The following is a 25,972-nucleotide window of genomic DNA, read 5'->3' on the forward strand; positions in this document are numbered from 1 at the left end:
CTATTGCAATAACTGTTTTATTTTAGCATGTGCACATAATTTCAGCACATCTGTGGCAAATGTTCCTCCCTGACTGTTTTGGCAGGCCTGAAAAAGGAAACAAATGGCTGTGGCAAGATTACTCAAAAGAAACTTTTGAACTGATCCAGGACTTTTCTAGGGATTTGTTCTCCTCTCAATTCTCCTCTCAAAAGTTAGCAGGGAAGTTGTATACAATGGCAAAAGTACCTTCCAAGCATAATGAAAACTAAAGTAGGGCAATCTACAAATTTCTGCTTGCTGAACACTTTTTCTAAAAGAAATGGCTCCGTTCCTGGACCTTGATCATCAATTACGAAATTAACCACTGGGCAGGTCTGGAACATAGACAGGATATTGGGATGATTTGTGACACCGTTCTGCGGTAAGGATTAGAGGTTGTAATCCAGGCAGTCTTACTTGCTTGCAAGTCTGGAAGTGTTCGGATTATGCTGGTGAAGTTGGATGGAAAACAGTTGCTAGTTCTCCTTGTGTTTACTAAGGATGTATTCTTTTTTTTTTTTTTTTTTTTTAATGGTAGATAGATGGAATTTGTTCAAGAAATGCTAGGAGAGGACAGGTCATGCTATTGAGTATGGTCTGGAAGTTGATACTAGAAATTCATCTTGGTGAAAGTCTGGAGGAGTGAGTACCTAAAGTAAGCCATTTTTCCTGTGGCTCAGTGCTTGCTGATAATGAAGTGATCCTAACTAACGCTACTTTGTTAACAAATGAGAAGAAAGTGGAATAGATGCTTGCTCGTGCAAGATAACTCAGGGTAGAGAAAGTACAGAACATAGTGGGAACATAATACATTGTGCTTTGTCTCTACTAAGGACAATCTCACGTCTCCTTGACTACTTTGCATGGCTTAGGCAGTGGGCTGGTCTGTGCTGAGTCTTCCATGGCAGTTGCCGGTAAGACAGAACCAGTCTCTCAGTCAGGGGCCATAAAGTATACTGCTGTTTAACCAGCCTCAGGCTGTAAGTGTGTGATTATCCCTACGTCAGCTTCATGTTTGATGGAGAGAACACAAGACTGTCTCCCTCTCTAGGGTCTTTCTCCTGCTTCAGAATGCTCTGAGGGAGACTTGCTTCTTGACTTCCTTTTTCTGACATATTTCATGTGGATTTGGTAAGGGCAAAATTTCATCTAGCAATTTCATTGAGGTCCCCCTCAAATGCAGTGACAGTTTTGATTGTTGAATAGTTGTATGTGGTAGGGAGGGAAGGCTTTCCTAGATGTAGATATCTGCCTGATCATTCCGAAATTACACCAAGTGAGCATTTGGTCAATAATTGTCAAGCGAACTGGACCAGTCCAAAGTCTGAGAACACTCGTCCACTTACAGTTATTCAAGTCTGTAGCAAATCCTGCACTTCCTGGCATGGCATGACTGGCACTCCGGTATCTTTCTGTAGCCAGCCCTATCTAACCTTGTTCATTTCGTTAACATTAACAGTCTGAAAACTTACATTGGTTAAGTATTCAAGCTCTGGGATGTGTGGTTGGCATAACTAGAGTGAGTTCTGAAATGTTGTTATGCTGTTAGCTTAAATGCTGAAATGCTGTTAGGCAATATCTGTATAGGCTCTGCGTATCAGCATCCCCATTAACTTTCTCAGTTCACTGCACTATAGTAATGGGTGAGTGAGCAATGTTTGAGAAAGCAGTACAGCTTTTGTGACTTTTTTCCTGAAGAAAGTACTACAAAACATTCTGTACCAGAATTTCTGCTTATTCAGGCAGAATCCATCTTAGAGAGTTTTTTGGTATTTAATGAAATAAATACCTTAGGGCAACTATTTAATCCTAAAATAGGAAATGACAAATTTCTGGAAAAGAGGATTGTCCAAACTGGAAAATGGTTGGCAATAACATGCTGCGGGATGGTCACACAGATTTTCAGGATAAAAGGAAACCCTGCAAGCAGAACAATAACTTGGGTAAAGAAGTCATGTAAATTAGTTTCCAAAGTTTAAGAAATTTAATTTGATATTTGTTGGGATGTTTGGATACTGTGCTGTGGTTCTGTGGAGAGGCAGAGGACAGGATTTTTCAAGCTGGTTATTCAGATCTCTGTGTAGCTGAATGAATCAGCTATTGATGATTTCTGCTTTGATCTTATACATGATGGTTGTCATTTTTTGGAAAACAAACATTACTTCAAAAGTAAACCAGAGTAACAGAGCACTGAGTATTCTGAAACCTTCCAATACCTTTATGGCAATTAATTGTATCCTAGAGGGCCAAATGCTTTAGACAGATGGGCAGTGGTGGGGTTTGCTTGGAAACTGGAGAGCTTTAAGGGGCTAAGGGATTTGGGCAGGTGTGTTCACCTTGCTCCTTCTTTTGGTACTTGAATATGTTAAACCCCTGGTTTTAAATGAATGAGGGAAGAACATCTTTCTGCTTACTTGCCAAGTGGGAAGCTCTCAGCACCACTCTTAGCATTGCATCAGTAAATTTTTTTTCTTAAAAATGGAAGAGTTGGTAAATGAATGGGTCCTCTAGTTTGGGTTGAGTCTTTGTTGGTTTGTTGCATTTTTTTTTTTTTTCAAATCCGTGCTCAGCAGAGACTCATACGCAAGAGTGCTTGCCTTTGTATTCCCTGCTCCTGTCACCTTTGCTTCCACACATCTCTTATGTGCTCAGTCTTAGGGCCTCTTTTCAGTGTTCAGTTTATCTTTAGGATCAGGGCTTCTCCTGGTGCTCTGATCAGCACTTACATGAACAGTGATTTCTTTCAGCAATGACATTTGCTTACCAGACAAGAGCAGAGCAAAAAAGGCAAAAACTCTAAAAACCCACTTCCAAAGATAACTTACCAAGCAGTTGTTCAAATCAAACAATTCTTTCCCCTTCTTTCCACCCCCTAGCCTTCCCCCAGTGTAACCAGGGTAGATATATTCTTCAAAATGGCATTGCAGGACGTGAAGCAAAACAAAGACAGAACTTAATGGTCCTGTGGCGATTAGTAAAGTGATACGTGTTGGATTTTCAGAGCCTTGGTTGCTGTATGTTGAGTGTCCGAACTTTTCTCATTAGCTTTAATATGTTTTCTAATGACAATGAAACAATTCAAGCAGTAGATTTCTGAAGGAAAATTGTATTTCATGGGTAGTTAAAGTTGCTTTTCATCAGTAGTGTGATTTAATATCCATCAGACTGTTTTATATCTAGAATGTGCTTTGTGTTATGTCAGTGATTTGTTATCTGTTTCATGTTGGCTGTCTGGTGTGTAATATGTGATCTCTGTAAAATCCCTGTAGTGTTAGCAGTTTTCGGAGATTTGAGTAAAAAAGACCTAATTAATGCCTTATCTCTTCTTGCACCTCCCTACTGATGCTTTTTTGTTGCTTGTGGTGCCTCTTGTTCTTTGCTGTTTTTGCTCTTCAAAGAACTAATGCATGGTGACAGCTGATGTATTCTGTGGAGGGAAGCATAAGCTCTTTGAAGAATCTATTCAGTTATTCAGAGTAACCACCACTTCAAGATTTGTCTTTTATCTGATCAAATAAATTCCATAAAATATGGCAAAGTTTTCCATAATATGAGTTGATTTTCTGATGCTTATTACTATCCTTGGGCTGTAGGGCAGCAGTGTTGCTTCTCCTTTGAAAGTTGCTTTCACAGACCTTGTTGCAAACTCACGTAATAAATACATAAACATTGAGGGTTGTGCTGTGATAGCTGCTGACATCGAGCAGAACCACAGGACAGATCAAAAAGTAAGATCCAGAGTCAAAGTAGCCCTGTGTTGCTAATTCAAAAGTAACTTCTTTCCTCACCTGACTACAAAAATTAATACCAGAGGCCTTTTCTATTCTTTTACTATGATAAACCAAAAAATCTTGGAGAAGATAGAGAGCTGGTTTATAATGCAACATATCAGTAACAAAACATGAACACACACAGTAAGTTGCTTGATGTTGAAACTCGGTAGGGCTTTTACGTTGGTACAAAATCTGCCACCGATAGAAACAAGATTGAACAGTTGTATAATGCGATATTTCTTAAAATATATCTCAGTTAAGACTTAGCAGACATTAATGCACATTTTAAGGGTTGGATCCTCTTCTGATTATGTGCCCCTGACCACACATACATGAAACATACATTTGACAACTAATGGTTTTGAATCTTCCTGAAGAACACATTTAAACACAGTAAATTAGTGAAATTTTCTATGGCCTGCATAGACAGGTCCACTTAATTTGGAATCAGTGTTTTAATTAAGCAGTTTGAGTTGACCAATGTCTTTCAAGAAGTTATCTCCCATATTGTATCTCCCACGGTTCTGTTCATGGTATTACTCTTGGAATACTTTGATAGAAGATCTTAGTTCAGCAAATAATGAAAGGCAAGAAAACAGTGAAATATAAATTTCTCTGGGGGGCGTGGGATGACCTCATTATTACCAAGATTCAGTTAACAAATTTAAATCAAGACGTTCTGACTCAAATTTTTAGGATGAAAAATCTGAAGCTGAGGTTAGGGGCAGTAGTTAGGTGCTTGATACACTTTTGAGAATGAAGGAATGTCAAATCTTCACTTTAGCCTCCAATTTTTTTTTTTCAATCTTAGTGTTTGTCTCGTCAACTGCAAATGCTCATGAAACAGCCACTAAAGTGGAATTTTTATATTTTTGTGATTGGAAGAGAAGCACGCGACTGAAATATTTGGTAGCTGCTTGAGACCACTTCATCCCCATTTGATGGGAGTCAGGAGTACAACTTTAAAATTATCTGTAGTGTGGGTATAAGCAAGTAAATAAAATCTGGAAAACTTGTGTGTGGTTTCAGAGGGCCAGAGTATTTGACATATACACACAGCTTATTGTAAATGCTCTAACTGCTTCTGTTGTCTTGTGCTGTGTTTTTTTTTGTTTTGGTTTGTTTTTTATGTCTACTATTACAGAAAAGAAGTGAAAGTAAATGGAAGGAAATAAACAAGACAGTCGTCATTTTTAAAGTAGCATGGATTTAATGAATGATTTTATTTTGTGTATTTCTTGAGTTTTTTCTTTGAGGTTTTTTTTTTAGCTGCACAGTCATCACCTTTGGATTTTTGGGAGGTAATTAGAGGATTTGTAATATCCTACTGGTTTGATCACAACTTCTGCTCATGACATTTTATAATGAGTATATAGTTTATAAATAACATTTTGAAGGTATAAGGTTATACAGAGATAATTGCACAGCTGAAATGCATTGGCACAAGGCCAAAGGCTAAGCACTTTCCACCATCCCTTGTAAATTAAATAACTTCACTTTATGAAGTGTATCATCAGAAATTGTTTTCATTACTCCCAGAGGGCAAATTAAGGTTAATAAAAATCCATTTCCAGATTACCCGGATGTGTGAATATTTGTATTTTTAGAACCTTTCCTTGTCAATCATATTTCTCACTGAATATGTATATGCAAATACAGGCATGTAGGTCATAGTTTCAGCTCATTTCTACTATTCTGAATGGTTTTACCTCTGTGAGACAGGCTTTCTGTAAACACAGTTGTGAGACCCATCAGGATTATTCAGACTGAGTAAAACTAAACACCATCCTTCCCTTAAGAGGTTCTTTCTCACATCCACTGAATTCCATTGTCTTGGATTTAATTTAACCCACGAAGCAGCCATTTGACCCATCTGCTTCAGTCCACAAACCCACTGTTTGTATATCCTCTTTTTTAAATGTTAAATAGCATGTTCTTCATGTGAGGCAACCCAGTATTCTGTGGATGCTTAGGCCAGCTAAGAAACAGACTCACAGCGTGGCTGAGGCTGGCAGGGCCCTCTGGGCTCACCTGCTCCAAGCCCTGCCCAAGCAGGGACACCCAGAGCAGGCTGCCCAGGGCCATGCCCAGGCGGCTTTTGAAGACCTCCAAGGAGGAGACCCCACAGCTCTCTGGGCAGCCTGTGCCAGGGCTCTGCCACCTGCACAGCACAGAAGTGCTGCCTGGTGCTCAGAGGGAGCCTCCAGTGGTCCAGTTCGTGCCCACTGCCTCTTGTCCTGGCACTGGGCACCACTGAAAAGAAATGCTTTTACAAAAGTGATTTAGGAGGGAAGTTTCATCAGTTTTCTCCCTGTGATAAATTATGCATATAATCTGAAATAGCACACATGTAGAAGTCATCTCTTTTAGTACCCTGCTTTAACAATGTTATAGTCTTGTTGCAAGTTTTGTCTTCTGTTCATTCTGCTTCCCTGTGCCCTCCCCTTCTCAAAAAAAAAAAAAAAGAGAACTTCCACTGTCTTATCAAGACAGCTGTTTCTGCCTCTTAGTGTAAGAAAGAATATTGTATATAATTAACAGTATAAGAAAAAGTATAAGGAAGGGCCTAGTATACAGTAATACTGAGAATAAAGCATTAGGAAAACCAAAGAGAAATTCTAATTGGAAATTCTTGGAAGAAAACTCTGATGTTACAATTTATAAATCTATGCAGTCTTTTATGTGATTGTTGCATTTTTTTTTCCTTTGTTGGACAAAACAGTGTTTAAACAATTTTTCTCTAAAGGTCATTGACATGCCAGAACACAATCCTGGAGATATGGGTGGAACCATGAGACTGGGGAAGAGGAGGACTGTTTTCAAAACACAAAATTCTATTTTAAGTAAGATATACTTTTGCTCTTATCGCCTGCCTTTTGGACAGGAACTCTGTAACATGGCAAAGCAAAAATACCAAAGTACATTTTGTTAAAGGTCTACAACCTCAAGCAAGCAGTTGGGTGGCAGCTTCCTTGAGCTCATACACTCTGATTCTGTTTCCATGTACGTTTGCCCTGGATCAGAATGAAAAGCTGAGAAATGAGAGAAATCTGGAAATTTCAGTGAAAAGCTGAATTAGAACCCAGCATTTTACTTTAAATAAGAAGTGAGGAAACTGTTGAGATACCCGAAATGCATTTTATGGTTAATTTGCTATTTTGCGGGGGAAGATCAGAATGCAAGGATTTACTAAGAATGTCTCTTCTCGTTTCCTTCCTATTTTCTTTGAGTTGATAGGACATGCAAATGATGCATTATCTCCAGTGTGAACCAGGGCTTCTTGCTCTACCCCTTTACCTTTTTGGTAGAACTAACCCAAATTCCTACACATGCTCTCCCCAGACCTAAATGTTGCTAATCATTCCCTAGAATCACCGGTACATCTCAGCTTTAGACGTCATCTAGCCTCACCATATAAGTCCTCATCTTATCTTGACAATGTTGCTAGTTTGTTTCCTAATTATAGCCTGGCTTTGCTTAACTCCAGTCTCTGATCCAGCATCCCTCTAGGCCTAGCCCAGCCCTGGAAACAGTCTTGTTTTGGGAGAGCAAATCATTTGTTGCAGGAAAATAAAATAATTTTCTGTAACAGGATGCTTCAAAAGGCAAAATAGAAGCAATCAGAATATAGAACAAATTATTCTATTTGAGCTATATGTATTTTAAAATTACAGTAATATCTAGGTCTCTTACTAACAAGCCTACTATACAGTAGTAATATAAATGATATTAAAAATGTGTAAAATAGAGTTTCTTGTTCATAAATAAATTTGGGCATATTTCCTGTATTGCCCTGCTCAGATATTGGTCTAAGCTATTTAATTTTTATTGTTTTTTTAATTTGATTTTTATTTGTTTTTTAATTTGATTTTTATTGGTCTAAGCTATTTAACTTTGAACTTATGGAAAGTATCCTTCTGAGATTTAAAAAATGTCTACTTCGTCAGGAGACCAAAGCATAATACATATTCAAATTTAATGAAAAATCTGTCTTTAGGGAGAATATCTGTATCTGTGCTAGTGAGATGACTGACCCAGGTGATACTTTGCCTAGGTGTAATATAGACATGCATATCGCAACATGCGCTTTTCCCTTTTCACCTTATTTTAGCTTTTCTGTGGCCTCAACATTTCTTGAAAAGTTTAATAAAAATTACAATGTGTTGCTACATTGCTACAATGTGTTGCTACTCTTGATCAGTATTACCAGTTGTTTAAATGACCATACTTGTCGAAGACTTTGAGAAAGCTCTGGTAGTCTGCTCAGGAAGTCTCTCTCATTCCTGTTTCTAATGCTTTACACCTTGAGTGGAACTACTGTTTTTGAAAAAGGGGCTCCTTAGAATTAAGTCATACACTGTTTTTTGCAAAATTGCAGTATTACTGCTCTACAAATTCTTGGAGATCTTTTTGGCAGTTCAATTCTTGTCCTAACCCTCTGAGACAGTACTCCTAATAATGCTATAATAAATTAAAGCGGAGTTCGGGCCATGGCTGTGATAGAGATGATTAAATGCTGGTTTACTACATATCTTAAACTTACTCCTTGTTGGTTTTCAATGTAGAGCATTCCAGATTAGGCTCAGAGGGCTGCAAAAGTCATTTGGGTAAAGAGATCAGGAAAACAGAGAGAAAAACAACATTCAGTTTGTCACTGGAGGTATGCCAGCTGCCAGGCATAATCTATTAAAATGGAACAGATGTTAGTAAAAGGCCCTGGTGCTTCCTTCACTGCACATTTTGCATACAAGTGTTGTAAAACCTGCAGGGATTTTATGTTGCTTTTTCATTCTTTTCATTCCTGTTGTTTTTTTTTCTCATTATTATTATTTGGGGTATTACAGTGTAAATTAGTTTATTCATGGTCTTCACACTCTAAAGTCTATCTAAGCTACTTCTGTTTGATGAAAGTTGAGTATGAAACCTGAATAAACTCAGGTAACAGTAAATTAAAAGAAACTAGTCATTGCTCAGAAAAACAGAAAGCTGGAGTGAGATGAATAGTGTCCTGTTACGTGTTTTCCGTGTGGAAAAAAAAGTAAAGTTTAAATTACAAGCCATATTTGTAACAACTATTAAAGCAACACATTAGTGTTAATTGCTTTTTTTTGTGTGTGTATTCAGGGAAACTTTATGGCGATGAAATGTTTGTAGAGGAGCGACACAGGCATCGATATGAGGTAAGCTCTGTTCATACATTTTGTGTTCAAAACTTAAAGCTTAAGCAAATCATGTTTCTGCTGGTAGGTATGATTTGCTTTAAAGCCAATGAGAGATTTCTTAAATAAAGTTAAAACAAGGTTTACTAATGGTTAGGTAGAGACATCGAGGTTGGAAGGAACCCCTGTATTTTGGTTCAACTAAAGGCTTGGAGCTAAGCTAGCTCTAAAATTAAATCAGGCTTCTCAGGGTTTTGTCCCATTCTCTTTTGAAGGTCTTTGGAGATGGAGATTCCACAATATCTTTGGACAATCCATTCTAATGCTTAACCACTTAGTTTGAACCATTCTTCCATTATGTCTAATAGGAGATTCCCTTGGTCACTTTGTGTCATTTATCTTTCACTCTTCTGCTGTGAACCTCTGAGCAGAGTCTCTCTCCATCTTCTTTATACTATCCCATTAGATAATTGAAGTCAATAACCAGCTCCATATTTCACCTTCACTGCTCCAGGCTGAACAAACCAAGCTCCTTCAGTCTCTTCTCCTGTGTTGTATGTGCTCCAGCCCCCTGACCATCCTGGTGGACCTCTTCTGGATTTGCAATATTTTGTCAATGTCTGTGTTGTACTGAGGGGCCATAAACTGGACACAGTATTGCAGAGGTGTTCTTGCAAGTGTTCAACAGAGGGGAGCAGAGCAGTTTACTGTCTTAATAAAATTTTTTGAGAGTGATGGCAGCCACTGACTTGACTTCCTGTGAAGTATTTGAAAGGTACAGGTTTATAATCCTTAAGTAGATTGCTTCTGGTCTGCCTAGGCTTAGATTATGCTCAGGATGTCCACATTCTTTCACAGTCTGAATGTAAGCAGATTTCAGAGGCTAATTCAGATCACAGAGAGAGAACTCAGAAGCTAATTCAGATCACTTGCTTCTTAGCAAGGGGGATGGTTGGGGGATGCAGGGGGATGGTTGGATCACATGATCTTGAAGGTCTTTTCCAACCTTAATGATTCTATGATTCTATAGGCCTCTGATATAGGTCCACACCTCTGCTATAGGTGCACGCTTCTGTTTGAGAACATCTGAGCAAAGGTATCTCTCTATGTTCAAAATTCTGTCATCCAAATAGACAGGCAGTAGCTGGACACCATCTCTGGGATGGTTCAGAAGGCACCTGAATCCATAAGCATCTCTAGAGGGGCCTGAAGTATCAAATGTTGCATGTTACAAATTGATTGAGTCAGCGTTAAGTTTCCTTAGAAGGCTGGGAGGAGAATGTGATGGTAGTGCTCAAAGTCTGAATATTAATGGAGTGGTTAGAACATCACCAAGGAAATGAAACAGCTTACTCCAGAGCTCCTGTCTGAGGGATTTTGAACCACAGCTCATGTCATAGACTGCTGAATTGTGTTATTCAAAGAGGAAGTCAATCTTCCCCCCTGCTGTGATAGACCATTTCAAAAACGAGGAATGCAAGCTCTTTAGAATCAGGAAGACAGCAAGCAAGAGGGACCCTGGCTTTAATCTTTTGTATGTATTTAGTGTTAAGGTTTTAAATTACTGATTGGAGGGCAGCAAGCAAGAGGGACTCTGGCTTTAATCTTTTGTATGTATTTATTGTTAAGGCTTTAAATTACTGATTCATCTCATATAAAATAAGCGTGCCCATTTTTGAATATTTCTACCAGAGAGTTATCAAAACAAGAAAGCAAAAATTCCCAACTCTTTTCCCAATTCTTTTCATTCCTGTATACATAAGTAAAAGTGCTACAATTAACTACTACATTTTGTTAAACCAAAAAAAAAAAAATAGAACTACAATTTTATTATTATTTTCAATATTTCAGGTGAACCCTGAACTGACTCACAGCTTTGAAGAGAAAGGTTTGAAATTTGTTGGCCATGATACAGAAGGGAACAGAATGGAAATTATTGAATTGGAGAGTAAGTGTTTCACTTGTCTGTAGTACTTTCTGCATCTATTAAAACTATGTAAACTATAGGTAGCTAAATTGGATGTAGATGAACACATAGCTGTCATAACAGCCAGGATCATATTAGGGAGTACTGTTGACTCCACTTGTGTATTACAATAGGTGAAGATTCAGAGGATTTTATCAGCCAGTGTCTTATACTTCTTCTCAAGGACTGTGCATGTATCAGATTATCAGGGAGACACTCCTGTTCCAAAAGGTCATAATTCTAGCTCAGTGGCATTTGGCTATGTGGAAGCATAGAACGATTTGGGAGGTTGTCTAGTTCAACCCTCTGTTCAGTACAGGGCTACCCTCAAATACAGATAAGGTTGCCAAGAGCCATATCCAGTCAAGTTTTGACTGTCTCCAAGTTGGTTATTGGTTGGACTTCAAACCACTCACCACTATTCTTTGAACCCAGTCCAGCCATGTTTAACACATTTTGTAGTCTACCCATTCTATCCATAGCTCCTATCTTGGGTGCTAGGAAACCGTATCAAAAGCCTTGCTACAGTCAGAGTTAAGGAAAGCTACTGCTCTCCCCTTATCCAAAGACTGATTATTCCTAGTTGCGTTACTGTCCTTTGTGCGTCTGAAAATGGCTTTATTTTGCATTCTTGCCATAAACCAAATTTAGGCTGACTGGCCTCTAGATCCCTAGATCCTTCTTCTTGTCTTTGTTGAAGATGGGCATGGTGACTCTCTTTTTCTAGTCATCAGGTACTTCTCATGGTCACCTCAACCTTTTAAAGGTATAAGCCAATTTTGCAATGATGTTGGCCCTAAGCCAACCTTTGGATCTTTTCAGTCAGGTTTCAATAACTCATATGTATTTAGTTTGCTTGAGTTTATGAAATATGCGTACATGCTATATAACCAAAGCATTGTAAAACTGTGACATCTCCATCCTTGCAGATAGAGACCTTTAAAACTTGACTAGGCAAAGTTGTCAGCAACCTGATTTAATCCTGAAGTTGAACCTGCTTTGAGCAGGAGATGGGACTAGAGACCTCCCAGGGTATCTTCCAAACTCAGTCAGTTCGTGTCTGATTACCCCTTGTTTGGAATCATAGGAAAAAAAAATCAAGTATGAATATCATATAGAAAGCAAATTCCTTTCTTTCACAGAAGCTACTCAGATAAATGAGAGTTTGATTCTGTGGAAATCTGGTAGCACTGCACTGCTTTACCAAGTAAAGCTTGATGCCTTTTCTAAAGCATTCCAAGATAAAAAGGAGCTACAGTGCATGTTTTTATTGAACATTTATACAGAGCAGCTCTTAGAAACAGTCCTTTTGGTTTTGCGTGAACCCTTGAGTAACTCCTTGCTGTTAAGTCACAGTTGGCAGGATGAGTACCAGGCACCTGAATATGCCAGCTACCTTACAAGATTTTTTTTTTCCTTTTCTTAAATGGCCAAAAATTACCATTGGTTTAGATAAACTCCATGCACAGAAACAGAAATATATCATGAGAACACATTATCATTCTATATAGAGTGTTATTTCTGACATATTTGTGAGAATTCATTTCGTACTCCAAGGTATATTGAAGAACAGTCTTGTGATTTTGAACAAGGGTTTGAACATAGACATCTACTTACAGTTTCAAGCAGCTGCACCGTAGAGAGTAAAATGAGAGCAAAAAATACATAAACTACTAATTGTCATGGTATTCTTTATTTAGTTTGTTCCTAGTAGATGCATGCTTGTTCCTGTTGTGCATATTGGTGACTGGTTGGAAGGCTATTTTGTCTGTCCTGCATGAAACAACTTCTATAAAGAGCATCATGAAATAAATCAGGCAGGATTTTTAAATTGCATGTTACTGTGAAAAAAATAAAAGCAGCAGTATAACCTGGAATTATTTCACAATGGGCTGCTAGGAGACTCTGATTACTAAAGAAGAAAAACAATCATCATAGGGAGGAAGCACAGAAATAATGTTATACCAGATAGCTCAGGCAAAGCTGTTAGCAAAATATCCCCACAGGAAATATACAATGCTTTGTCATTGTCTTGTTTTACCGCTTCAAAGAACTAAATTGCATAGTAGAGAGAAAGAAGTTATGGGATAATTTTAGGATCCCAGGTTCTTTTTTAAGGCATAGCAGCAGAGGGAAGAGCAGTATACTTGTTTATATTGTTTATCTTCAAAGAAGAAAAGCCCTGCTTTCTTGTTATCCCTTATTCTGTACTGCAGAGAAATTCCTTGAATGTTTGGGATTGTTTTGGAAATTGTCAAACCAGAAGGGGTCTGTCGTTAATTTCATCCTGTATCCTGATCCTAGAATTGGTTAATGTTAGCTTCTTTAAACTGATATTCGAAGAAGGAACAGGTGCACAGCATGGAAGAGCATGAAAATAATGTTCTATCCTTATTCTTCCAAAGAAGACAGGAGGGATGCAGAAGCAGCCATAACAAGGTGCTATGACTGGAGAAACAGAAAACTAAAGATTTAAGAGAAGACAAACCAGCGCATCTTGATTAGTGTAATAAACGGTGTTGAATGATGATGTTATTGTCATCCTTCATCACCCAGGATAAACTGCAGGAAAGAAGAGTACCATAAGAAATGGACATAATTTGGCTGTAAAAAAACGTGGCCTGTGAATTAGGAAGAAGTTTCTAAGCAAAAGGAGGGACTATCAGAAGAACTTTCCAATGGGAGCAAAAAAATCCCAGCAGACGTTATGGCAGAGCTTTGACCATTTGTGTGTGAGACTAAGTGATGTCACTGCATTCAATAACAGGAGACCAGACTTAATGGCCCAGCAGATCTCTTGCAGGCCCAGTTATCTGAAGCTTGTTTTTCCCTATTTTCTGTGTATATTGCTTTCATATTCATCTCATAGTGTGTAAATAGTTGCTGTAAGGTAATGCCTGGTCTTTCAGGAGCTGTTCTATTTTCCCTTCAGGTATGTGTAAGTGCATGTTCTGAATATGTATGCATGCTTAAATGTAAATGCTGGATACCAAACCACTATGAAAAATAACATGAAATAGGCAAAATTAGGGTTGCCTATGTAGCATTTTTTCCCCCTTACATGTCTGTGCAGATTTATTATTCAGCTTTTAGTTACATCATTGTGCACGGTAAAGTTGAATCACAGGATGATTTTTCATTAATTTGCTTTACTAACCTTCTGCCACTGTTGTAAGTTGCTTTCCATGGAATAAAGTTGAGGTTACCACTGCCCCACCCTTAAATTCACACATGTAATCTGGTTTCTGGTTTTCCTGTGTGAAATCTTCAATAAACTTTTGTTCAAACAGTTCTATTATTCTCTTCCTACGTCTTTTAATTTTCTTTGACATCTGTCTTGTAGACCACCCATATTTTGTGGGAGTTCAGTTCCACCCAGAGTTTTCCTCAAGACCTATGAAACCTTCACCTCCATACCTTGGACTGTTACTTGCAGCAACTGGAACACTCAATGCATACCTGCAACGTGGTTGTAAATTGTCTCCAAGGTAATCTTTCATACTTACCTGCTTGTAGTTTCACAGTCACTTTGTTGGAAGGACCATTCTGTCCAGCTTTTCAGAAGTCCAGAAAAGGAAAAGGAGTTCTTAATATATTTGTTCTGTGCAAGCCTAGCATAAACCCTGGTATAAAAGTGTCTGTAAGCAGTGAGCATATTCCTTGACTTCCTTGTTTTCAGAGACTATTAGGCCTACAGTCAAATTCGTACATTGTAACCAGAAGTAAAACAAACAAACAAAAACCTTTAATAAACCTAAGTTTGTGGCCTACTGTGTTAACTTCTATGAATGATAGCCTTACAGGGAAAGAGATTTGCTAGAGTATCAAGCAATGAAGTGTAATTCTTATCCAGCAGTATTTTAGTGGCTGCAGTAACAAAACAGAAAACCCTGATTCTATTTTGCAGTAGCTAAATAATTAATATAGTCTAGTAGAAACAGGCCTGAAAGAAAACAGTTGTAATACCTTTAAACTTACGGAAAGGTTTGGATCTAGATTAAAACTATGGTTCAGCCATATTGGTTGTTTTATGTTCTTTTTTTCAAGCATCCCAGTTGCCTTGGTCATAGAGTTTTTAGTGTGTTTGTTGAGTGTAGCAATACTTTTCAATAAGTGTTAGCTCATTTTTGTTTATTCAAATGATATTAATAAAAGTTACAATTTTCTTAATAAATTTCATGTTAATAAGGGGGTCAGGAAATCCTAGGGTACAATAACAACAACAAAAAAACCCTTCAGAACCGTTAAACAGTAACGCTATCCAATCCTGGCTTGCTGGCTTTTCGTACAAGGCATTGAACTTAGTAGTTTTGTTTTCTTTGAGCACTGCTTTTTATTCTTAAATAGAGCTCCTTTTCTTATGAGAAAAATAGAAATTTTAGAAATTTTACTGAGGTTTCAGTAGGAATGTAAAATAGCCAAGCCAGACCAGAACAATCCATTTTGTTACTTCTCTCCACTTCTCTCCTTATGGATATCACCTGTCTTTCATAAATACAGTTCGTCTTCACTTATTCTGGCCAATTCTGCAATTGTGTACATACAGAGATAATTTTTGTGATCTCCAAACTACAGCGTGATCAAAATATTCCTGTTACCTTAACCAAAGTATTCCTGTTACCTTAACCTGTTACCTTTCCCTTAAGGGGAAATTATTATTAGTGATCATAACCTTAAATACTTTTTAAAATCTGTGCCAGTGCATTACACAGGACAAAATTTTATGGTGCTTGGTAGCATGGTAGTCTTCAAGCACAATGATCTTCAGGCATTTCCTCTTGTGAGTGCTCTCTGCCTCACAGCTGGTATTGTTTCCCAGCTCCCGATATCCTTCTCTTACCAATTCCTCCTATAAGTATACCTATTCATCTCTCTGAGATAAAGAAGAATTACTTGCTTTGAATAAGTGGTCCACATGTGTCCTACTAATTTCGACTGAAATCCCTTGGCAATGTAGTGAATGTTTTCTAACCTTGACCTGAGGTTGCAGCAATTACTGAATGTGCTGCACGTAACTTCTGTTGAATATATATTAATTCAAGTAAGTTTATACCCAACTTTTTCCTTCCTGGTCATACAAAAAACTCCAGCCAACGCTAATATTTAGCAAAGACAAGTTAAAACCCCCAAACTTTATATATAATATATATATATATATATATAAAAGAAAAGAAAAGAAACAAAAAAAACCCCTAGATCTTAGCATTTACTTCGTTTCACAGGAAACAGCCCCCTCTGTCCCCACCGAGAGAGAAATAACATTGGAAAAGCAAAAGATTCTGAGGCTAAGATAGGAGCATTTGCATTACACCGCAGCCGCTCATATTAACCTATCCACCTGCTGAGTGGAAAGGATTTCCAGTTTAAACCTTTAAACCCCAGAATGGTAATGATGTCATTGAACAATGAAGCTAAGACATGCAGTAACAAGACTTTGAAACAAATTTGAGAAGAGGATTTTCTGTACACCTCACCCTGTACTGCCTACGTGAGTTGTAGTCATGCTGTTGACTGCAGCAAAGATGTAACCCGAAAAAGAATTTGTGGAGGCCAGCAAGTTGAGCAAAATACTACCTAAACTATATTAAAAAAAAGATCAACCAACCAACCAAAAAAATAAATAAAAGGAAAGTTAATGTTGCAGCCCTGAGACAAAGGGAAATGCATATTTCAGCATGAGATTCTTAACAGGAAATCATTACGTTAGAACATTTAACAGCCCCATAATTAGGACACAATTTTAGAACATCTGACACATGGACAGAAGCCCTAGCTTCTAAGCTAAGCAAACAGTTGATTTAAAGATGCATCACACTTCTTAGGAGAGTGTCCTAAATAAATTAAAGCAAATAAACCTTCACTTAGACTTCTTTTTGTGAGGCCTACTCTGGTAAATCGTCTGAAAATGCTTACACGCAGGCATGAGCTTCCCTATTTGAGAAAGGAATGCCTCATCTGGGATAAATTTAGTTCCTAGGAACTTTGGTGCTTAGAGGTAGTTACGAACTATGGAACAAAGTATCTCAGTAGTGAGATACTACTTAGTTACCTGAAGTGGTAAAGTGGTAGTTGAGCATGTAAGTTGCCTTTGTGACTTCTAGTGCTCAAAGACATAAGTGCCTAATGATCATTCGCTTCAGTTCCTGGTGAATGCTTTTATATCATGACCTTCTCCAAATCTTTACATGGAAGTACTGAAGTCACCATTTCACGTGGAGCAAAGGAAGATGTGTGGCTGTTTACATGATTGATTTTAAAGGACAGAGAAGACCAGAACCACAAGAAACTCTCAAAAAGTATACAAAACCCTCAAATACAGAACTCTTCTTTAAAATAAACCAAAAGGTTTTAATAGAAAACTGATGGAGGAAGAGGAGAACTTCAGATGTAATATTATTAGTTTTTACAGTGTCTTACAGAATTTCACTTGGAAAAAGTAACGAGAGCTGTCTTATCTTTGGGCACTGTCCTATGGAATGCAAAACCACTAATGGACAATAAAACCATGCTGCTGTAGGCATTTTTTTCTTCTTTCCCTGAAGCCAACATCTTTATTAATGGCCCGCAAAATTAGGCTATAGCACATTAATGATCACTGCAAATAGTTTCAAATAAGGGAGAGCTGAAAGCACTATTCAGAACAAAGAAATAGTATAAAAAGATACAGAAAATTTAGAAATCTGAGCTGTAAATAATGAAATGATATGTTTCTGTGGAGGAGGAGGGCAACAGGGTAAAGGTAAATAATTTAAACATAAATGTCCAGTAAATGGGGACGGTATGTAGTAAGTGAGATATGTTCCTAGGTGAGAAAGTGTTGGCAAATAAGACTGCTGCCAACGTAAATTTCTGCAAGTCACTTGTGAACATGGTAAGGGAAGGAACCAATGCAACACCATCTGGTAAGAGTAATCTTTTAAGTTCTGGGCAGGTTACTAATAAAAGATGACCCATAAGTCATATTCAGGGACAAGGAACAAAAGTGGTCAAAGGATAGAAAGTAATGCATAAAGGAAAAAAAAATCAAACAAACCAAAAACCTTAGAAGATAGATTCGTCCATGTGGTGCTCACTGCACTGACACAGTCCAACTGTCTCCCAAACCTGTTGTGTTAGGGAGGTTTGGGCAAGCACGTGTAAACAGGACAGTAAAAAGCCTGTGTAACCTTTTTTGGTGTGTAAGTGACAAAGATATCGGCAGGGCTATCCCTGATGTCCCCTGTTAAGTACTTGGGTCCACTTACTTTGTAGGTGGGAAGAGGGAATGACTGTCATGGAATTGCAAAAGGACCTCTCAGAGTTGCTCCAAAATTAGAATCTGGCATATAGCATTGAAAGGGTTGGACCTCTTTAGAACTGACAGTGGTAAATAATATGTCATATTGATAGTTTTAAAGGGTGAAGGATGTTATCAAAGAAGCACTGTTGAAGAATTACAAGTAGCTGTAACGGAATTCGGTTTTCTGAAGGTGAAAAGTGAGCTGCATCAAGAAAGATTTAGTGAGTGAGTTACACTTCACAGTAGTATAACAAAGAATGTGTCACTTAATACTTCATAAACTAGAATGTGTGATATCCTTAGCAGCGTAAGTTAGTAGGACAAATAGGATGAAAGGAACTGTCCTACTTGTCCCAAACGATAACACATCTGGCGCACTGTTATATTTCTGCTATTAGCGAAAACCAGGCACTTCAGAGGAAAGTGAAGGAAATCTTGTGGATTGAAAACTGTCAGAGAGCAGCAGGAGACGGACTGTTCCACCAAAAAAAAAAAAAAAGACAATCCAGAAGCCAGGGGTGGCAGCTGTAGTGGTAGGGGTTGTGTTCTCACCAGCAGGAAGCAGTGCCACAGTCCCCAGAGAAGGCAAGAGGAGTGGCTCCAGTGGCAGTCACTGCAACTGCTGTTGCAGTTCACTGCAAAGTGAAATACAAGCTCGGTACCGTATTTCTGTTAGCTATGGTTAGATTAGGTAAGGATAAAAGTGACCAAAATTCTTCATCTCTGTAACCTCAGCAGACTGTCTTGAAGATTGACTAGATGTAGTGACACTGTGTACTCCATGTTTTGTTCTTTTTTTTTTTCTTCTTCTGCTTGGCCTTATCTTTATACTGCAGATCTCATGGGGAAAAAAAAAGATGGACTAGAACTGCTGTGGTGGCCTCAGAGTTGCTCACTATCTCCTTTTTGTTGTAGGAATCTAGTGTTGCAAGAGTGGTTACAAACAAGATGAATATCTTGGCCAAGATGTTTATTAATTTTTACGCAAACTGAGAGAAAAGTTGCTGAAGGAAGTTATAAGCATATTTTTTCAGTTGAGGGCAGTGTGAAAAAGAATTTCATAAAGGAAAAGCCAGGCTTATATGATTTATTCACCACCACCACCACCACACATACACGCTTTCATAGCCAGCACATTTAATTAAGATTTATACAGCATATGGAATAGTAGTAGGTGTGATCACAAAATATCCATTTCATCTTTGTGTTTAATATCTGTGTAGCAACTCAGTGTAGTTTGGAAGGAAGCACACATTTATTCCTAAGAGGTAACGGCTATTTTGCGGTTAATACCACCTGGAGTTTTTCTTCACATTATTTGTCAGTTGAATATAGTTCATATCACAGGAAATGTTAGGAACTTCACATCACTGTCGGTTTGATGCGATAGCACCCAGGCCCAGATATGCTAAGATTCATGTGTGCCTGTTTGCAGCTTAGCTCTTGAAGGAGTTCAGGTCTTCTGGGAGTCTAATTTCATCTTGTTAGCCTGATGCCACAGCTTCTAGGGATGCTTAGAGAGGCAATTCAAACAGATGAAACTGTGAGACTGACAATTACCTGTGTATGAAGCCCAAGGGTTGACCACTACCTAGGTATTTCCCCTCCCTTTCTTGCCATTGTGGCCTGCCTGTTAGAAATAAAACTGACTTACATCCAGCAGAACTGTTGTAAATTAGGAGAGACAGTGGGGTGCTACTGCAAAACAGTCAAGAAAGTAGTGACAAGAGCCCTTTTCTGGGAAGTGGATTCAAACCTTGTACTGACTGGGCAGTGTGGGAACAGGAACAAAGTTGTCATCTGCCAAGTCACTGGTTTAGCCTCTGGGCTAGTCACTAGTTAAGCTACTAGCCACCCTCAGCTTCTACACACTGAAAATGGAATGGAAAGTTGGGGTTGATAAGTCAATGAAATGACTGAAGCATCCGGCAACGTGTGACAGCTCCTGTGGGTGACTGACTCCAAAACCTACATCACTGAGGAGGGGAGTACTGGTGATGAGAATGTTTGGTGGAGATAAATGCCTAACGCTCTTCAAGAGATGAAGATAAGCAGTTCTCCATTCACTTCATTGGTTCCTGAGTGTTTTTACTTAGATGCCTGAGGGCCTTATAAGGGTATAGGATGATCTGGGTTATATTTTTGTGCTGCCACTAGGCAGCAAAGACAATAAAAAAAAAGTAACGCAGAGAACACTCAGTTCTCTGAAAGTTTTGGGCTTAAACCAGAGTTATCATGAGACTGAACAGCTCTCTGCAATCAGTAATTTTGGTCTGTGTTCTATGGACAATTTTTGCTATTTTGCTGTTATGTGAAAATGTAAAACTGTTTTAATAATACTGAATTTTTATTCCATGTTTCCACGGGTACTTTCAGAAAGAAGTAAGTACAGTGTCAGTGATGTTGTGTTTGTGTGTGTGCATCTGGCATGCTTGATCATACTGTTAACAACACTTTCCTCACTTGAACTGTGTAATTGTTCGGCAGCTGGAGAAATGATCGAATTGAGCATTTCTAGTTAGCCTGATATGGCACACTCTTTACAAGATCCACATCAGCAATATGCAAAGAAAGGGCAGAATACTGTAGGCAAAGTCTTAATAGTTGTTAGAACAGTCGGAATATCTACCCTGTCTTGTACAGAAGTTGCTACAGTGGTTTGCTGTAGTTGTGGGAGGCTCCCTGAAGTCAGAGGTAGAAATTAAAGAGATGGCTGTTGGTTCTTTTCCTCCTGTCTCACTCTGTTAAAATGGCTATGTTTTTACTTAATCTTTAGTCGAGTTTTTGCAAAGTGGAGGAGCTGAAATTCAGTCTAGAAAACAGTGCTTAGTAACGAGCATGAGTATGACTGAGTTCAGTTTGTTCACTATCCCACATTATAGTCTGGATCAAAGATCTCCAACTGTGGTATTACATAGTTCCCTTTGAAACACTACAGTCACTGCAGATCAACTGATAAGGCTGTGTCTAGGTGGGTCATGGGTTGGTTATGTGCTTGATGGCCTAATGGGAGACCATGCCCAGAGGCAGGGAGTGTTACGTGACTGAGGTCCTGTTGGCTTGGTGATTAAGAGTAAGAGGTAGCAAGACAGGTATGTGATGGCTGGAGTAGAGGTGGTACCCAAGGCTAGCACTGGCGTACCCACACAAATGAAGTCTGACATCCCCACCTGTATTCTGTTAACCATACACTGCGCTCTGAAGTATCACAGAACTGACCAGCATTATTGCTGTTCACATGTACTTGTCAGTTCCCTGGACTCCCTTTGCTGGCTTCTAATCTTAGGAAACTCAGATATCTGGAAGACAGACTGTAGAGGTGAGGAGGTTGAGTCTGGAGGTTTTTCTGAAGAGGTGCAGTGTGTGCACTTACAATTAAGATAAACCTGGAGACATGATAGACATCACTGGGTAGATACCACAAGGCCCTGTCCAGCTGACTAAGAATTTATGGTTTGTGGGTACTTCTTTCTTTCAGTCACTGTGGTGATTTCCGTCCTTCACTGTTTCCTTGTTCTAGCCACTTATAAAATGATCATTTGCATGGCAGCTTGTTCTGTGAAAAACAGTCTATTTCTCTCAGAAAATAACAGAAGAGGGTAAAACCTCAGGAAAAAGTGTCAGGATATTGCTTGGTGGAATGAAAATGATTGATGTTCTTACTGGAAAAGCAAGAATCATAATTTAAGTATAAATATAAGCTTTCTGAGTAAATAAAGTCTTAACTTCTTTGGTCATTTTCTTTACCATAAAAAAGAAATTCCTTCTAGTCTTATGCTGAATACCTGTTATGCTCCATGCTGTTGATTATGATTGCATGTGTATGGCACCAGCAAACTATAGAATGAACATACAGTATCCAAACAGAAAAAAAAACAAATCGGACATACTGTTTTTATGGTGGAATATTGTTTCTCATCAGTTCTTAGACTCCAAACTTTCTTGTAGAAGCCCATTTCTATAGAGGAATATATTCTAAAATACAAAAATTGAGCAGTAGGTTAAAATAGTTTTCTGGAAATGGGTTGCATTTGAGGAAAGTGTTTGTCATATTCATCATCTGGGTTGGAGGGCTTGAAGTAAAATATGTATTGCTGTACATATTTTCTAACTGTGTATTGCTTTTAACAGTGACAGCTACAGTGACCTCAGTGATGACAGCTCTCCAGAGAAAGAGTTTCCTAATTCAGAAACAAGCTGAAATGGTTGTATGAGAACACAGAAATGGACGATGCTATTGAGGTAAACTGGATTGTTTTGATACTGCTTTACGACATTTATTTGTTCTTGACTTAAAACAGGAGACAACGTTATCTTGATTCTCCCGTTTGTTTCAAATCCCGTCTGAGAGCTTATGTTTTCTTCCTTGCCTGCAGCAGTTAATTATTCTCCTTTTCTGCTGCTTAACTCAGCAATTACATTATTAAAGTCTGCTAAGTGTTTTGGGTACAGCTTATATGTAGGATGCTGTACAAAATCAAGTTGTGTTAGTGTTAGAAGATGCAATGAAAGCACATTCAAATATCATGTTTTCTGTTACTTTGGTTTGCAAGTTTGGATCACTTTGAGTACACCATATTGATACAACTTTTTTTTTTCCTTAATATTCATTTTTAATTTTATTTTATGCACTGTTTATCAAATACATTCCAAGATAAATATTTGGATTCAATCTGCGTGGTGGTTGATATACAAACAAGTTTTATAAAATTGTGGCTTTGTTTGCCACAGGGATGTTTCTTATAGGGCTGGTTGTTTTTTTAACATGTAAAGATGGTAGCCTGACATTGCTGGTAGATGAGATTCCTTTTCAGTCTGGAGATCATATTTCCTGTGAGCCACCTGGCCTCTGCAGAATCTGGGACCTCTGCAGAATCTGGGCCTGAATCTCAGTCTTACTCTTCTCAACACACATTCATCAGAGTTTTGTCTGGCAAGGAGCTCTTATCCATATGTACATTCATGCTTTTTAGTATTTTTGAGCACTTCTGTAAGCAGGATACAACTTTTTCCTGCTCTGATTTTATTCCATTCACATCATGTAGTTACTAAGCAGCTGTGCTTAATCACTAAGCTAGTGATTGAGGCTGCATATGAATGATGCATTTCCACCTGATGATTAAAATACTGGTGTGAGATGCTAGAAATTAGAATTTTGTCCTTAGCCACAACATGGGTTTCTTCTGTGACATTTATTCTTCCCTCTCATGCATCACATATTAAAGATGATACTACATCCCCAAATCATGAGAAAGGAGAATAGAATGTTAAATGATTGCATGATCTGCATGCAGGTACAGTACTGATGCATGTCCTAGAATGACCAGAAAAATAAGTAGACATAATGTTTCTTTTCACTCTTGCCCAGATCCTTCCTACCTCCAAACATTGATATGGCTCTGTTTCTTCAGACTGTCATATAGTGCAGGACAGGCCCGTTAGCTCTGATCTTGCTTTTCTCAATAGGACTTAGGAATGACAATTGTCTGTTTACCATAGCAGTTGTGACTTTTTCAGTGCTTCGATGAATGTTCTTACGTGATGCTTTCAAGCGTAGTAGCCAGTAGTCACAGACATGTCACTGGTGGATACCAACTGTATTCAACAGAATTACTCTAGAAGGAATTCCAGATCTAAACAAATGATAGAATACCTGTAGTGTTTACCATGCAACTACTTTGGAATTGAAAGAAACTGGCATAAGCACAAGGTAAACTGAGTTACAGAAGAAATGTTTTTAATAATTATTTTTTCCTTTTGTTCTTCCTTCCCCTCCCTCTTTTTATGTTACAGGAAGTTGGAAATGGGGCAATACTGAATAGAAGAAAGTGGAAGAGTAAGCTGCTTGTGCTCCTTATTATGAGAATACAGTATCTCCTCACTTACTATTTTCAATTATTCTCTTTACAGAAAACAGTTCTTCTGTCCTTTAGCAAAATCTGTTTGTATAAACGCTGTTTCTCTTTAAAAATGACATAAATGGTTGTGCACCTTGGCTGTTAATCATTATTGATCTTGTCCTATATTTCAGAATGATCTCAGGTGAATATGCATTATTTCACCAGTTCACAGTTATTCTTGCTTTGAAGGAAAGTTTGATTGTTTTCATTTCACCTTAGAACAGTAAGATGAAATACATTCGTCTTTGTCAATGAGGAGGGAATGCACAAAAAATTTAAGGGGCAGTTGTCTTGTCCATGAGCAGTAGAGAACGGTTTCGGGTTTGTTTCCCTGTTAAGCTTGTTGTATGTATGTGTATATATTTTTTCTTTCTTTTTTTTTTTGCTGTTCAATATGTACAAATGAGAAATTGTTTTTGTATTTCAGCTGTCTGTGATTATAATAATTGATGTTGGATATGCATGTCTTTTCTCTTGGCTTTTATACGTGATTCCATTTGACAAAAATTCAAGTTTGTTTGCTCTGTTTCCCCTGAAACTCTGATAATATTGAACCTACCAAGTTACAGAAGTGATATTAGAAGGCGTTTTTGTATTCATATTTTGTAAGAGAGAAAGTAAATGCACTCATATTTTAAAATGCAAGCTGTATGCTTGCACGAAAGTTGTAGAAGAACCAGTCATAAACGTGGAGCATAATCTGGGATCCAGTTGTATAACACTCATTTAATTTCAACAATTGAGTATAACACTGAATTAAAGTTCACCCTTGTTCTCCCTCATCCAGTGACCACAGCATGGTGATGGGACTCACTTGCAGTAGGACAAAACAGTGTATTTAAATTTAAAAATCACAAGTTACTTCATTGTGTGACAAGTGCAGGCTGCTCTTGCAAAGCCAGGACAATAGCCTGAATCACAGAGACAGAAAGGGAAGGTGAGAGGTGAGGTACTGTGTGCAAGGCTGGATCCCATTAGCACAGTGGCATCAGCAGAGCTGTCAGAGGAAATGGACCTGAGCTATGTAATTGATAGGCCCCAAATGCTTGAGGCACCCCTTCCTATAAAAAAATCATTTTAATTGTTAGCTTTATGTTTCACTATGATTTTGGGGAAAGTGGCTTTTTTTAGTTGATCAAAAGGTAAATATCTGTACGAAAACAAAAAGCACCATGTCCCTTTTACAGTTTTGTAAAACAGTAAGTTTGAGAGCTTTGTATTGCTTTATGAAATCTCAGGTTACTCAAACAATATATCTCTTCACTAAAGAAGCTTTAATGGTAATGAAATAAAAAGTGTTCCTATGGAAGTGGTTGTTTTAAAGTGTTTTGCAAATATGTGCCTTACAAATAGCAGGTATTGTCAGAATTGGTATCACTGTATGTCTTTCCCAATGAGAGACTGGCTACTGGCTTGTGAAAAGCAAAACATTTCCTAACTCTATCTGTAACGTTCAAATGTATTTTCAAGTATATTTAATGGTGTTATTCAGAAGTGTTTAGATGCTGTCTTAAAGAATCTTGGTGCCAGTTGTGAGCTGTGGTGTCAGAGAGGGAATTTTTCAGTCTGTCATTTCCAGTTGTATTGTCTGTGATGTGGCCACATCTGTCTGATGTGTATGTTCCTGGTTCATCAAGATGAAACAGTAGGAGTTAAATGTCCTAGGAAGCTGCTAAAGTTGGTTTTGTGTAGCTGTGTTACAGAGAAGTTGTGATTTATTCCCCCCAAAAAATGAGGGAGAAAAATAAACACAACATGGAATGGAGCTGGAAACAGCACCTTAATCTTCCAGTGCCCTTCCCAAACCTCTTCCTGCTAACTATTCTACACAAAAGACTGTCCTGGAGATAGACACATCACTGCCACAGGGTATC

The 25,972-nt window shown here is 38.2% G+C and overlaps 1 protein-coding gene across 3 annotated transcripts in view; it reads left to right on the forward strand.

Annotated features, from left to right (window-relative positions):
• Positions 1 to 25,407, forward strand: part of CTPS2 (CTP synthase 2) — a 71,777-nt gene extending 46,370 nt beyond the window's left edge. For 2 of the 3 annotated variants that reach the window (XM_066981509.1, XM_066981514.1), the window contains exons 14-19: positions 6,541 to 6,637; positions 8,919 to 8,974; positions 10,805 to 10,901; positions 14,263 to 14,407; positions 22,330 to 22,440; positions 23,992 to 25,407. In XM_066981509.1, coding sequence (XP_066837610.1) covers positions 6,541 to 6,637; positions 8,919 to 8,974; positions 10,805 to 10,901; positions 14,263 to 14,407; positions 22,330 to 22,399 — 465 coding nt within the window. In that variant the 3' untranslated portion in view covers positions 22,400 to 22,440; positions 23,992 to 25,407. Of the gene's footprint in view, positions 1 to 6,540; positions 6,638 to 8,918; positions 8,975 to 10,804; positions 10,902 to 13,324; positions 14,209 to 14,262; positions 14,408 to 22,329; positions 22,441 to 23,991 lie in introns of those variants that run through there. The other variant, XM_066981523.1, reaches the window with a different exon arrangement.
• Positions 25,408 to 25,972: the final 565 nt, after the last annotated feature.

This window comes from Anser cygnoides, chromosome 1, assembly GCF_040182565.1.
Source record: "Anser cygnoides isolate HZ-2024a breed goose chromosome 1, Taihu_goose_T2T_genome, whole genome shotgun sequence".
In the NCBI taxonomy this organism is placed as follows: domain Eukaryota; kingdom Metazoa; phylum Chordata; class Aves; order Anseriformes; family Anatidae; genus Anser; species Anser cygnoides.